Source organism: Pelecanus crispus, chromosome 2 (genome assembly GCF_030463565.1).
Source record: "Pelecanus crispus isolate bPelCri1 chromosome 2, bPelCri1.pri, whole genome shotgun sequence".
Taxonomy (NCBI): Eukaryota; Metazoa; Chordata; class Aves; order Pelecaniformes; family Pelecanidae; genus Pelecanus; species Pelecanus crispus.
Genome location: NC_134644.1, coordinates 94,265,000 through 94,280,519, shown reverse-complemented (window position 1 = coordinate 94,280,519; position 15,520 = coordinate 94,265,000). Strand labels below are relative to the sequence as shown.

The following is a 15,520-nucleotide window of genomic DNA, read 5'->3' as shown; positions in this document are numbered from 1 at the left end:
ACTTGCTCCTCCCCATGTAAGAAAATGGTGTCATTATCCTTCTTAACATGGTATCAGACATCCATTGACACCTGAGACAGCCTACCAAAAATGGCTCGTAAGAGGTTATTTTACATACCTTCATAACCTGCCACTTGTTTGTGAGCCAGAAAGCATAAAAACCATTTTGCTGAAGCAGCTTTAGTCACAACATTGTGAGAACACACCAAAGGTAATACACGTGTCCTTACCTCTGGCTGTAGAGAGCTCACAGCTCGTTAGCAGCCAAACAATTTTTATAATCCTTAAAATCACTGTGGATTACAAATGTTCTTCTTTTCCTAAAGCTGTGAGTGACCTACAGAATGCCAGCCACTCAAGTTTTCTTAAAATATCTCGAACACGAGCTGGGCAGCAGAGGCTATATTACAGGACTTCTTTCAAGGTCACCTGCAAGATCTATGCTTGCAATGGCTTTAGTATCTGTGTTTCAGTTTTGTCCCTGGCAGTGTTGGGAGTGTGTTGTTCAAAAAATCATCAACATCCATACATGCCCATCAGCTCCACGCAGTAATAAATTACATTCTCAGAAAATGGTATTGCATTCTTGTTCTTACCTCTGATCAGCATCCTGAAGAGAAGAGAAACAGTCATTGCAACAGAACTGACTTCTTCATTCATGAAATGCTTTGTCAAATACAACCCATTCCACCTCTCCTCTCAGGGTTCCTATCTAAATAGGAGTGCTACCATTTTATGAAAAGTCTCAAAAAATAGTATACACTAGATGCAGCCTCTTCTCTGATGGGGGGATGAGGAAAACCAATAAATACACATTCTTGAACCATAGAATCACAGGATCACAGAATCATTTAGGTTGGAAAAGACCTTTAAGATCATCCAGTCCAACCATTAACCTAACACTACCAAGTCCACCACTAAACCAATTATGGGTAGAGTAATAATTCCATGTTTCCTGGCTTGGTGGCTGGATTATTTTTTAATGAAAGTAAAAACTAGGAATCATTAAGGTTGGAAAGGATCTCTAAGATCATCAGTCCAACCATCAACCCAACACCACCATGCCCACTAAACCATGTCCCGAAGTGCCACGTCTACCCGTTTTTTGAATGCCTCCAGGGATGGTGACTCCACCACCTCTCTGGGCAGCCTGTTCCAATGCTTGAAACAGACCCAAGAACACAGCAACAAGCAAAATACAAACCTCCACCTTCCTAAGAGAAATGTGTGCATGCCAGAGGTGTGACCGAGAAATTTTGAGGGAAAAAAGAACTCTTCAGGAAAGCAAATCAGGTACTTAAATTAATTACACATAATACAGTTATGCACAGCACTTACCAAAGGCTACAGCTACAATACAGATTTATTTTACCTACCTGTTGAAGTGTGATGAAGATTCACTGCTGTAGACTTGACTTAGTTTCTTCTCATTGAGGCTCCTCCAGTCACTATGATCTGGATTCCTCTTTTACTGACACAGCAGATAATGTTAGCTGTAACCAGTTATATTTAAGTGTCTATCTTGTGAGGGAGGAGGGTTGTGTGCGAAGAAATTGAACTAAAACAGAGATTTATCTTCTTAATTCTTTACATCATTGCAGCATCTGACCAGCAACATCTCTTCCTGCTGTAAAAGTAACTGTTCCCTTACTGACATCCCCACATTTTCTAAAATGCCATTAACGTATCTTAATCCTATAGCTAAAGGCATTGGCCTAGACTTAAATCTCATTTTAAACTTGATATACCCAAATCTGAAGGGGGCATGAGAAGTGGTTTATAAAACCCACACCTCCCTCCTCCATGAAGATGGTGAGTATTCAGAATAAAGTTATTCCAAAGAGACAAAAATGTCTGTCCAATCCATCCCCTTCACCTCTGTATGAAACAGATTGCTGTGAATATTTTCATTAAACAGCCTGGAGCATGCAATGATCATACTACCATGGATAAAAGTACATGACTTAGGTTTCAAGACATCTGATGAAAAAAGGGTAAACCATACTGCTGAAACTAGAAGTAATTTCTAGCTACTAATAACATTTGCAATACTGCTGATAGCAAGGCCGTGGAACTTCGAATAATTTTGGACAACTCCAGCAGCAGCATGCCAGACGTCATGCACATATATCTTCCCCAAATTTGAATGAAAGACAACATTTTTTGAATAATGTAGTGCATCATTATGTGTGTACAGAGTCTAAGGATGTAACATTGCAACAGTCCCAGGGCAGTAAGTCTATCACGTCTGCACTGTATCACATATATTTGTTGTATGAGATACACACTATACATGCACTAAATACAGGATGCCCAAAGTATCAGAAAGCTTCCAGAAACACTGCAGCCATTTCTCCAAACTCATTGTGACTCACTTGTGTTATGGCATGCACTATGTAATGTAAACTGCAGTTTTATGAGAAGCTTGTCACTTCTTCCAATTAAAATACTTTCTTTTTCTGAAATAAGATTAGAACTTGAAAAGCAATGGAAAATGTTAAGTTTCATTTCCTTTACCATACTGATTTATTAACAGGCTTAGATTCTATAGCTTTGCAAAGACTGAGTGAGGATCTCCAATATCATAGTGGAAAACAGCAACTCCCATTCTAGCTCGTAGCATTTAGTTTTTATTTTAAATGAGACTGGACTATCTAAAACAGCTCATCCACTGCATCATAAAACTTCCTAATAAATTTCACTACCTATAAAATGTTGATTAGTCGTGCAGCATTCTGTAATAAAATCCCATAAACCCCACAAAACCGCACCCTGCTGATTTACATTGTACTTACAGAAAAAAGAGCCCAATATACAACATCATACTTTATTGTTGTATTATTGCCACATTGACAATTATAGAAAATTTCTTTTGCAATCATTTCAAGGTAACATCTGAACATCTCCTGTGCTTGTATGTTATTGTAACATATTTTAAAAGTATCAATAACCATCAGTAGGCACTCCAGATCACCAGTTACGATTCTTTATTTTGGGCAAGGTAATGCTTTGGTAAGAACACCTATGTATAAACATGTATACCTCCCAACAATATATAATATGCTTTCATACAGAGACATTTTCTAACCATATAGGAATTCCTGCACTCTAAAAGCCACTAAAGCTATCTTGAGAGTCATACTCCATTGTACAAACTTACACATCTTACATACTAAGTAATCAAAGACAAAACTCAGGTATTGTCTATATATGCCGTATATATTGCTTTAACAACTAGGAGCAGTAGTTCGTAATTCAAAAGCATCCATGTTCCCAACTTTTAATATTAAAATGGAAATGTGGTGTTGCTTTCAGAAGACAGAAATACACATTTCTACCAGCTATTCCTAGACACAGAGTAGAGGTACCCAGCCCCACCTAATAGTGTGCTTCTACACTGAGGAACAACTGGTTTTCCACTGCAGTCAATGGAGTCGAGAGTGATCCAGCTCATCCTGAAAGACACTTGCATTTGGTCAAAGACACCATACCTAAACTCTACCGATTGTCTTGACTATATCACCATTGACTGCAGCTGGAGCCTAGACACTACTTCAGATGGAGGCACAAGACTATCGAGCTCATTCTCAAGCCAGCAGCTGCCAGTACCAAGCACCTGCAACATACTTCATCGCTGACAGCACACTGCACCATCAGCGAGGTATCACCACCTTCTGTCCTGAATCTGCAAACATTCCTGCCAGCGAATTATCTCGTGCAGATATTCCACGAGGCTCAACAATGCTACCCTTATGAATGAGTTACTCATGTGTCAATCCCTTGTACACTCATGAGTGGCTACAAAACAAGGCCACTTGTACCGACATCAGAAACAGAAAGCATATTTTAAAAATTATGCATATTCTAATACAGAATAATTCTTATAAACACCACTCATTCCTTAAGGCAAGGACGGTTATCTAATTAAATTGAAAATAAGGACTGCATATACAGATTGCACATCCTTTCTTGGGTGTAGAATAAATATAACCATGCATATCCTTTGCAAAACATCATTTCCATTTCAAGCCTATGAAGAGATGGAAATGCCAGGTCCCTCTCACCCACATTAAGTGAGCTATACCACTTGTGAAATGGGACATATTTCAGATGATTTTGTTGTTGTTGTTTTAAATCAGCTTCTCAGGGAATAATTAATCTGCAGAAATTTAAAAAGAAGTAGTATTTTTAAAACTCTCCTCACTGGTTTTCTACACTATTTGATTTTAAACATAAATGAGCTAGTAAAGCACCAAGTGACCCCAAATTTTCACTGATTTGCCAGGTGAATGTTTGCAGCACTAGCTCCAGTACCCACTTTTTTGATGTTGTTAAAAGTTTTATAAACCTAGAGGGTACTAAAGGCTGTACTGTATTTCTAGTTAGTTAAAAATGTAAGTACACTTCAAAAATGTAGGTGGAATGTTTAAAAAATTATTTTCTTGGGTTTTACAGAGATGAATTGCAGAAGGAAATGACAGAGCTAAGTGATTTTGAACTGTGCAATCAAAAGATTTAATTATGTGGCCAAAACTAAACCAATTGCTCTATTTGAAAAGTAACTTTTTTATTCCTTCGTATCACTACCTTCCTTATTCACAACAAGAAGACTAGGAAAAAATATGATGTGCAACAGAGGTTGGGTCATAAAGTTAAACACATTTACTAAAGGTATCTCTTAATTTCAAACAGTGATCTCAAACTCTAACTTAAAAAAAAGACAACAGATTTTTCACCAGTTTATTTTAAGTTCAATTCTGGAGGGTCCTGAGCTCCTTCAGCTTGCTATTGGAATTGAGAAATCATCACCTCATGAAAATACAGCCCCAGTGAGACCCATGAGATCACAAATCAGTTGCCTACAGCAGCAGTGTTCTTATAACTGATTTCTCTCCCCTCTCCATACTCACAGATCTCCAAATGGAAGAACCTCAGCAAGACTGTGCAAGTGCGAAGGGGTGTAAAGAAGATCAGCTGGATTTATGCCCACTTGAGACATGCTTTTGGGCCCTTTTATCATCTCACTAGTTGAAATCAGAGGGCACAGCTACTGGGGTGTAACACCGTAGGATACTGAAGACTGCAAAGGTTCTACGTAATCAAGACAACCACTGATTTCTGCCTCAGCACACACAACGAACTCCCTCCAGATAGTAAAGGTACCAGTTCAAAAGGGCTATTCTTCCTTACTGGCTTAGCATAAAAACTACATTAACTATCTGCTATTGCGATGCCACAACTAAAAGTACAAGTTTTAAGCTCATTAATCATATTATTCATACTAAAGTTTTATCTTGGCAATAAGAAAATCTCATAAAAAACCCACCCTTGATCAGCAAATACTTAATAGGGAATTTTCCATTTGGGATAACAACAACGTCTTCATTCTTATTGACCTTTGAGAATTAAAGTAAAAGAAACAGAATATTATTTTAGAGGTCAATTTTACAGATGTGACAGTGTGAATCCTAAAGGGTTTTCGTCTTCTTTCGAAAACTTATTCACTGACGGCAGTTTGGCTGAGATTTTGATGGAGAGCTCACTTGCGAGGCTGGTGGATCTGCTGTTTGACATGTTGTGGGTGAGGAAGCTTTTCCACAGAAGGATGTGGTTTCTGATGAGCCACCTGAGCCGCAGCTGGAGGGAAGTCCTTATCGCCCTGTTCAAAGAACACACCAGGAAAAATTTAAGAAATCTTAAAAGCATGCATCCACTCGAACTGGAAAGTAAGTTTTTAAAAATGTGAAGAGCACATGGAAAACACGTGTTGCATGTTACTCTGGAATCCCCCTGTACACGCCCTATCTTGCCATTCTTTTAGCTGACTTCAAAATGTTACTTATGCAAGTTTCACTTCTTCCAATTACACCCACCATCCAAGAATGCAGTATCTTAAAGTGACCCAAAGGAAAAAAACCCTTTCCTATCTTCAGTGCTTAATGGCTCCTCATGCTACACCACTTTCACTGGCTCTGTGTGGTCAGATGTCCTTGACCTATTTGGTTTTCACACAGCAACCAGAAAGAGGAGACCGTTTCACAAACAAGGTAAGGCAGCGTGAAAACCTCCACAAGAAAACCGACTGCAGGAATGCCACTTCCATGGGAAGAAAGGCAGGATCTAAAACTACTTTTGACTCAAATCTTAGGGGTGGCTGGCTTTTAAGTTTAACATGCTCTTTAGCCAGGTCTGCTAGTGTTAGTTCTCACGTGCTGCTGTTGGGCAGTCTCAGCTCAGGTGTAACCCTTACACCACCTATTTACAACTGTCATTTCTAGGGTCAGTCCCATAGGGTTTTCAAAAAGCAATGGGAAACAACTACTACCAGTGCTCAGTGACGGGGAGGAGAACAGCACCACAACTTCCCTCTTTAGAAACGGGGACAAACATCATAAGCCAGAAACTCCTTATATTCCATCAGCTCATGGGGTGACAATCTTATACAGAGGTATTTTGTACAAAGCTGATGTCTCAGATGACCTGCTTCACACCTGACCCCACTTGAATCTACTCCAAACTCTTCCTTTCTGTTTCAACATAACTTTTTTTTTTATCTTGATCGCTAGGTTAACTTCTTACATTTTTTCACTTTTTTCTCTAAGCTGCTTCCGCTTTTCAAAGATCTCCTCTTCTCAGACTTGACATTTTCTACCTTCTTTCCCCTGCTGCTGCTGTTTGCCTTTTCCATACCTCTCTGACCCCTCCCACTTTGCTGTCTCAAATGGGTGATGTGAATGCAACTGTAATGGTTGAGCAGATGACAGAGTCAGTCTGTAAGTGTTAGCAGGAAATGCCTATCTTCAAATCAAAATATCATAGAATAATTGAGGTTGGAAGGGACTTCAGGATGTCTCTAGCCCAACCTCCTGCTCAAAGTAGAACTAGCTATGAGATCAGACCAACTTACTCAAGGTTTCTATCCCATCTAATGAAGACCTCTAAGAACAGAGACTGAACAGCCCCTCCAGGCAACCTGTTCCATTGCCTGAATGTCCTCACAGTAAAAAAGTTTATTTTTTTATGTCTAGTCAGGCCCTTCCTTTTCAATTTGTGTTTTCTGTCTCTTGTCTGCCTGCCACACACCACTCTGAACAGCCTGGCTCCATCTTGATAACTTCCTTATAGATGTGGGAAGGCTGTTGTTAGGTCCTCCCAAAACCATCTCTTCTCCACACTAACAAGGGCTGTTCCTTCAGCCTCTCCTCCCAGGGCATACACTCCAGCCCCTGACCACCTTGGTGGCCCTCCAGTGAACTCGCTCTGGTTTATCAACACCTTGCATACGCTGGGGTGTCCAAAACTGGATGAACTATTCCATATGTCATCTAAAGCGTGCTGAGCAGAGGGGGATAATCCCTTCCTTTGATCTACCAGCTACCTTCCTGTTAACACAGCCCAGGATGCTGTTGGCCTTCTTGCTGTCCTGTATGTGGCTGGCTTGTGTCCACCTGCTGCCTGCCGTTCTTCCAGCCTGTCCAGCTCCCTCCGAGTAGCAGCCCTGCCCTCAAACTTATTAACTGTTCCTCGCAATTTGGTGCCATCCACAAACCTGATGAGAAGCTTTCTGTCTGATAAAGACATTAAACAGGACAGGTCATGGTACATAAACCTCCACTTAACACTGATGAGAACTATCAGGAAACTTGAAAATATAATTGAAAAATTACTCTGGGTTCAAAAAAGCATTGCTAGGTTTTGTTTATTACATAGAGAAGAAATTTTGATACATGTTTGGGAGCTATAAAGTCTCAGAAAAGGACAGAACAACTTTGCTCTTCATAGGTTAATAAATAAACCTGTGGCTGACAGCTTACTGAGGGTAAGTTTAGTACCCTATCAAGTAATTGATTAGCTAAAGAAGAGCTGAATTACAAAATCAAAAAAATACTTTCTTTCCATTTTGAATCTTTTGCATCCCTACTAAACTGGGGGCCTGTGTTTTTTATGTCTGAGATTTCCTACGTCACTCAAAAAAATATCACTACCGTACAATCGTTAAAGTGCTATTAAAATTACTAAATATTAATGCAGTAATTAGTTAGAAGTAATCAGGCATCTAAATGCCTAAATAGGTATCCACCTTAGTGCAGATGGAGGTCAAGGAAATACAGCACTGCCTGTCTACTACCCCTATGGGCTGGGGAAAATGGCATCAGCTCACTCTTTCCACCCTACGTGATCTGACACAACCGCAGCATCTTATGGGTAAACCACTCCATTACACACCCCAGTGATGTAAGGCCATCATGATAAAGGTACCCATCATGTAAAGCCATGATAAAAACCCTGTCACAACACACAAGGCATTTATTACTGATCATACGATTAATGGCTAGTTAATACTAATGATTTAGCTTATAGATTTCCAGGTCCTGCCTGCTGTTAAAATCCAGGGAATAATGCCTTGAATCCCAAGTACCTCAAGGCACATACGGCAGCTGAAACACATATCTTCAAACATGCATCCTTACTGACAGGATTGTTGCTCCTCATCACAGATCCAGCTATAGCAGCAGACTTACACGCAACCACTTTCAAAGAAAATGAATGCAGTAATATCTAGCTCAGATATGAAAAGAAGATCCAATAAAGTGCTAAAATTCAAAGTAAAACAGTGGAAGTAATTTCAATAAATAATTTCAATTTCTCAGAAAACCAAAAAGAATGCTCAAAGGGACTTACACAAATATACAAAACATAAAGCCTCTTCTCATTAAAAAGGAATGGGAATGAAAAAGATTAATTTTGCTCTGATCAGTGATAATTCTGAAAATCCTACAATCATTTTTCTAAGATTGAAAGAAATTTAATGGTAATCTTACCCTAGCAATGACACCAGAGATGAACACCGTTGGTTTAGGTGGACTGAAAAAAAAACAAGAGGGATTATTTGTACAACTTATTTAGAAGGTAAAAATGAAAAGTACATCACACGTACAAGGCAAAAAACCTTGGCATTTTTGGCAATTAATGAACATTTCAAATAGACAAGACAAATTCCCTCTTCAAATGACTAGTGCCTTATTAGTACTTATTGCAGCCAAGAACAGACCTATAGGTTTTGGCTGCTATTACTTCACATTAAGTGTGACAGCAGTAAAAGGCTAGTCCAACAAGACTCTGTTCCTTACTTAAAGCTGAGAGTCTTTGTTTGTTTGCATCGGTTTCTTAATCCTCAAATTTTAGATATAAGCTGCCAGCAGCACTTTAGGTTTAGTGTATTTGTATTGCAACAGTGAAAACTGTAGTTGGACTAAACTTACTGCTGTGATGGAGAATAAAATAAAATTCAAGTTTATATCTGTCAATCAAATGGATTGAGATTCTGAGTCTCAGAAAAAACAACACCCAGTACTTTAAATCATAGATTTTCAAGCAGATATTTATCTATTCTGTTACACAGGAGGAGAATCATGGCTGCAATAAAACAAATGTTAAAAAACATAAAGCAAAGCCTGTCCTGCTTTTTCATTTGCAGACCTCCATCCATGCCAATAGGAACAGACTCTCTGCAGCTAGAATTCGACTCTGAAGCTTGGTCAGCACGAGGGATCAGTTTCCCTGGGCCACCGATCTATTGAACTGACCACCTCTACATGGAGGCCAAAGTGCAGCCATGTCTAACAGCTCACACCCCTGGTGGTGGGCATCGCCTCAGCGTCTAAATTACAAATACTCATCGACTTCAGTGGTCTCCTGGGCAAGTAAAACCATACATCTGCATGGAGCCTGCAGAAGGATCGAGACCAGGAGCTCCAGAAAATCTCCACAATAGAGGCAATACTTCTGTAAGAAAACCATGTAACTGCAAAGGAAAGGAGGGTGTGGAGATAAAGATGTGCCTCCCTCCGAGCACATGCATAACCCAGGACTCAGAGCAGGTGGTTTGTTAATTGGACCATAAGAAGAGTCCCCACCCTGTGATGTTATGGCTGATGAGGTTGGAACAACACAAAGCAAACACAAATCAAGTGATTTATTAGAGGAATGATACTGATTATGATGATGCACTTTACAACTACACAGCTTGTAAAGATTTATTAACATGATGTTATGTGAAGTTCAGGTGACAAACAGCACAGTATTAGACCTTGATATAATGGTCTAACAAATATTGCCTGAGCCCTGTTTAAGTCACAGTATTGCTACACAGTCTCTGAACACCCTAGTTATTTAACAAGACTCATCATCCCTTCAAGAATTTTTTTAAAAGTCAGAAAGACAGGGTTAGAAAAAGGAGAAAGGAAGGAAGTTCTGCTCTAAAATACTGCCATTTAAGAGTACCAGTGATATTTCCTGCAATGAGAAAGAGTATTTTGATACTGTATTAGATTTCTTCAATCTAATTTTCTGTTAGTATAAACTAATAACAAGTGAAGATCAATAGCAAAACACTTTCATTTTATCCTAATTGTACTGAGCCAATTAGTATGTTACAGTCTGCATGAGATTTCCTGGATGCTGAGTAACAAACTCAAAAAAAATAGCTCTGAGAAAACACAGATGTACTGCAGTGTCTCAAGGTACCATTCATAAACTACACCATGACTTTATAAAGCAAATTAACAGTAAATGGAAAAAAAAATGGTGTGGCAAGTTATTCTTCAACTATACATGGAATCTGGCTTTAGTCACACTCAGAGAAACAGTTATTTGTTTGACATCGTATTATTAACAATACTGGATAGTGAGAAATTCAAATCAGATGGATTTTTTTCCTTATATTCTTACGATGACCTTTCGGTGTTCACTATGCTTGGATGATGCATGAAATTCAAATCAACGTTTCCCAGAAAGAGCCTGTATTTGCTGAACGTGCTACGGCTTGTCTGCCTACCACCAGGCTGTATTATTTGCTGTCTGTTCCATACTCATTGCTTTAAAAACAAGTTAAATGCTCCATGGTTTCGGCCAAAAATGACAGCCAGAAGGAATTTCTAGCATAATGGCTGTTTCAAACACAGCTTTTCCTACTGCAAATCGTAAAAGTCTTCTCAGAAACCCTTGTCTCCTGTTCAAACTGTCATGCTATCAATATTCAAAGGACCCCAGCTTGCAAGTGCCAAGTTCCCTGGGTACACAATAAAGCTGGATAAAGTTAGAAAATTTGGTACATTTTCATTCTTATTTTTACTTAGTTGTACGTTCTTTTGTCTAAGGAACTAGGCTGAAGATCCTACAAGGATCATTTTCAGAATCAGTTAAGCTAAAAATCCGGTCTGAGGTTTATGTTTTAGGTAGTACCGCAGAATCAGCTAGTGTATCTTTATAAGGAAGACAAAAATCAGCAATACCTGGCAAAAATTATATCCTTCAGATATAAAGCATTTATCTTGAACTCTATCATGAAGTAACATATTTAACCTTGTCTGTTTGCAATTGGTTCTGGGACTGTCTTCAGTTGCACTGTCTTAGGAACAGGACACTAATTAGGACTATCCCATGGGTGTGTGGTAGGCACCGAAGCGCCTCGTACTAACTCGCCTAACATTAACATGGAACATTTTAGGATAGCACAGGGCAATTCACTGACACACAGGGAACAATCTAATGGGAAACCAGAGCTGTAAAAATGTACCTACATCCAGATGCAGCTGGAACAGACTTGTCCTCGACTTTTACCCTTGTTTGTCCTCTCCATGGCTTTTTCATTGGACTCTTCTTGTGTTACGCTAGATTTCCAACTTCTGAACGGAAGAACTAATGGGAACAGTGATGTGACTTCCTGCTCAAGTGCCTCTACCCTCCATCCACAAAGATCTTGTACAGAAATCCCGGTGTTCATCTCTGGCTGTCCTGAGTTCCCACACTCAGCTGCGGGCACACACTGTAATGAGGCCTCACCTCTCTACTTAACATTACAAAGGCAAAATGGTTTGCTCCTACAGAAGACACACCAGCCTATTAGAAAGTGCATTTTCATGCATTAATTTTTCCCTAGCAGGGAAAAAGACAGAAAGCTGGCCAGAAACGTGAATGATTGAGCGTGTCTGTATTTATGGTCTATGTTAAAGCCACTGGCTTTCCCCCCATTTTTATGAGATGACATTGTCCCAGAAAAGATCTTTAAAAATTTAATATTATCAGTTATCTTTGATGATCTATAGAACCAGAACCAGGCCAGAGCATATATAATCACACATCTATACTAATGAAGAATTAAACGGATCAGAGAAAGGCCTGGATAATCAGCCACTGATTCATGCTTTAATTTCATTCTTAATGAAAGAAATCTTTCTACAGATGAACTTCTTCACAATAAATCCAATCTCCACTGCCAGACTCTCAAACCATTCACTTCTGTGGACCCCGATTAGCTGCCAGGACCATAACTCCGTAATTGCACTCTGGGACATCTACTGGGATTGCAGTGTTGCAACATCACTCATTATCTTTCCCAAGAACCTACTGAAAATAGAAACAAAAATGGAGAATATGCACAGGCTACCGCCACTACATTTGTAAAACACTGTCAAATGCTTTAAATTCTATTGGTGTTTTATGCAAAGCACAACCTACATTTCCAGTATTTTGTAAGCTGTGATGGTTGCTTTGAGGATATACTTAATCTGATGAAAATCGGTTTGACAGATGTTGTTTTGAAGATGCAGCATTCCTTTGTCTAGGCATCAGTAAACAAGAAAGCAAAAAAATATTACTCTCTGACAGAAACTGCCTTTGTTTATACATATATGTGCTTTGCAGCTATTTAATGCACACATTTATTTAAAGTTAAATAATAGCCACAGCAGATATTGTGTAAGGAATACAACGGTGTGTTTGCCAAGACTGCATCGAGTGTGTGTCAATGCTTTCAGAGCAAATCCTTATTTTATTATAACATACGGAGAAAAAGAACACATCTGTTAAGATCTGAGTGTTCAAAGAACTTACCCTGATTTTACATGTGCGATGCTGCTAAGAACTGCACCTGTTTAACATCAGACTCTACTGGATTCATTTATCCTGATTGCATTCAAATACAATAAAGATTTCTATTATTTCATAATACTTAGCTTAAATAAGATCTTTATCTGACATTGCAAGTAAATCACAAAGAAGATGGAATACTTGAAAAGATCATTAACTAGATTAAATGAGGCATTAATAATACTAAAATCTTATGCCTTCACCTTAGAGGGATTGGTTGAACTGAAGTCTGACAGAAACACTGTAAAGACACAGTGACATTGGTATTACTGTGAAATCTCCTACAGGCCACAGAACATACATAGGGCAGATGAGTATTTATCCAACTCCATTTAAAATAGAGAAACCGAATAAATTAGTTTTCTAAGTTAACAGGGAATTTTATAGTTATTAACTATATCTAACTATATGTGCAGTGTATGCCCACACACACATGCAGAGGCTATGCATGCTGTTTAAGAGTGGTCCCAAATGCAGGAAAGAGCGCCGCATGTTCCTACAGCTACGCAGGGGACGAACACCTGCAGCCGCTCTCCTGTTTGCAGCATCCAAATCGCCTACCGCACCGTTACCTGATGGGATGGATCCGAGTCTGATGCCGGTTTCCAGCGGCAGGTTGAATGGCAGATCCATTCCAGAGGAAGGACTATGAGCATTGCTCATAGTGTGAACCAAACAAAAGCCTACGTTTAGAACTGATTAGCCAGGAAATAGAACCATGCCTGTGCATCATTCCTTTCCACATGAACTATAAAACCTCCTGAAACAGGAAATGGGTCTTACTGCAGCCAGCTGGTGTAGAAGGCTAGTGCTCCATGTACACTAGTGATCAGAAAAATAAAAAAAACATGCTAAGACAAATAAAGAATGAGAAAAAACAATGGTAAAAATAGTACCTCACAGTATATCTCATTTAAAATACAGTATTCAGTGCAGGAACACCATAAGTAAAGAATCAGAGCAGAAATAAAGATGGAAAAAATAGCTGAGAGAGCATAGAGAACCTTCTATATGAGGAAAGAGCTAAGAACTATTTGCATACAGCATACAAAAGCAAAGATTATTGTTCCCATTTACCTTCTTTATAGTATAAGTAGAAAGTGACACTTGAAAAAGTAGAAGACACACATTTAAAACTAATAATAGCAGATACCTTTAAAATACCATAGCATTAAATGCAGAACCTCCTGAAAATAAGGCAACATCAAGATAAAGAGTTTAGTGAGATTCAAAACCAGAATTAGACATTTATATGTCACAAACCCATCCACATCAATTAGATTAGAAATGTGTAAGTTATATGAATGCTGATGCTCCAGGGCTCAAGTTATTCTTAACTCATCAGGACTACAAAGAAATCTCTTCTGTGCAGAGGTTAAACATGGATACGTCATTACCTTTTCTGCCTTCAGTTAAATATCGTGAGAGATTATTTCCCCAATACATCTGATTCATCCAAAATTCATCTATGTACTGTAAATCAGGGTACAAGCACAGTCTCAAGATTCCCAATATGCCAACATTTAAAACAGGTTAGCCTACTTTAAAAAGTACAGAACTACACAGATGCAATGCTTTTGTTAGGCTAGAAGATTTTTTGTCAAAACAGCTAAAAAAAAGTTAAATACTTTACAGTAAACTAATCTTCTAAAGAGGAGTGATTCCTATTTGTCTTGTCATACCTGTGGGAATTAATCATATGTCTTATCACTGGCGATCACCTTTTGCTGTTTAAGTGGGCCTGGCAAACAGACATATAAAATATATAAATAACAGCATGACCTGTTTTTCAACGACTTAGGAACCACAAATCATGTATTAATTTTTAACCACCAAAGAGTAATGGAGTTTGTAATTTGGTGTTTCCTTCCTTCAATCAAATCATCCAGCGGCACGTACTGCGACTCATAACTGGCCTCTAGGTGCGGAAAGAAAAGGAGAAATTCCTGTGACAGGCTGCGAACTGAAGAGGCACCTACACAGAATCCAGAGCTGCGCCCAACTCCCTGGGCAAAGGCAGTCTGCAGACAGCACGCACCGCACCCCTCCAGCACCCCGAAACAGAAGGGACTTGAAAAATGAGCAGAACATTCTATTGAGCGGCTTGCTCTTTATTTCCTTGCTCACTTCTGAATAAATGCATCGTTCACTCTCCTTAACAAGTTGCTTAGGCAAGCAAAATGAAAAACATATATGATATAGTATGATTGGCAGTTACCCACTGATCCCCCAACTGTTCCCTAATTAGAGCAAGTTTTGCTATTTTCTACCTTGTCCTGGCATGATATTCACTCCACGAACACAAAGTTCTCCAAATATTCTGAGCAGAATTTCATCTTCAGTCAACAAAACTTCAGACTTTAATCCTACCCTTATCTTTCTGGAATTAAAAGCATTTTGGCCAGTTGTTCAAACCATCCAGCTTAATCTTCAAGGTTGCTTGGGAATTCATATTTTCTGGTTATGAAACATGAAAGCTAACTAGTCTTAGTTTCAGTCTAATGCCTCTTTAAAGATGTCCAGATACTTCTTTGTAGGAGTGCTTATTTGAATTTACACAGTTGCCTTTGATTTTGGCATTGTCTATGAA

At 38.9% G+C, this 15,520-nt stretch overlaps 1 protein-coding gene across 1 annotated transcript in view; it reads right to left on the bottom strand.

Moving 5' to 3' along the window:
- Positions 1-2,813: 2,813 nt before the first annotated feature.
- The window catches only part of DAP (death associated protein), a 57,774-nt gene continuing 45,067 nt past the window's right edge, over positions 2,814-15,520 (bottom strand). Inside the window, exons 3-4 of the mRNA XM_075705380.1 lie at positions 8,823-8,865; positions 2,814-5,659 (exon numbers count right to left, since the gene is read on the bottom strand). Of these exons, the coding sequence (XP_075561495.1) occupies positions 5,540-5,659; positions 8,823-8,865 (163 nt within the window). The 3' untranslated portion in view covers positions 2,814-5,539. The remainder of the gene's footprint in view (positions 5,660-8,822; positions 8,866-15,520) is intronic.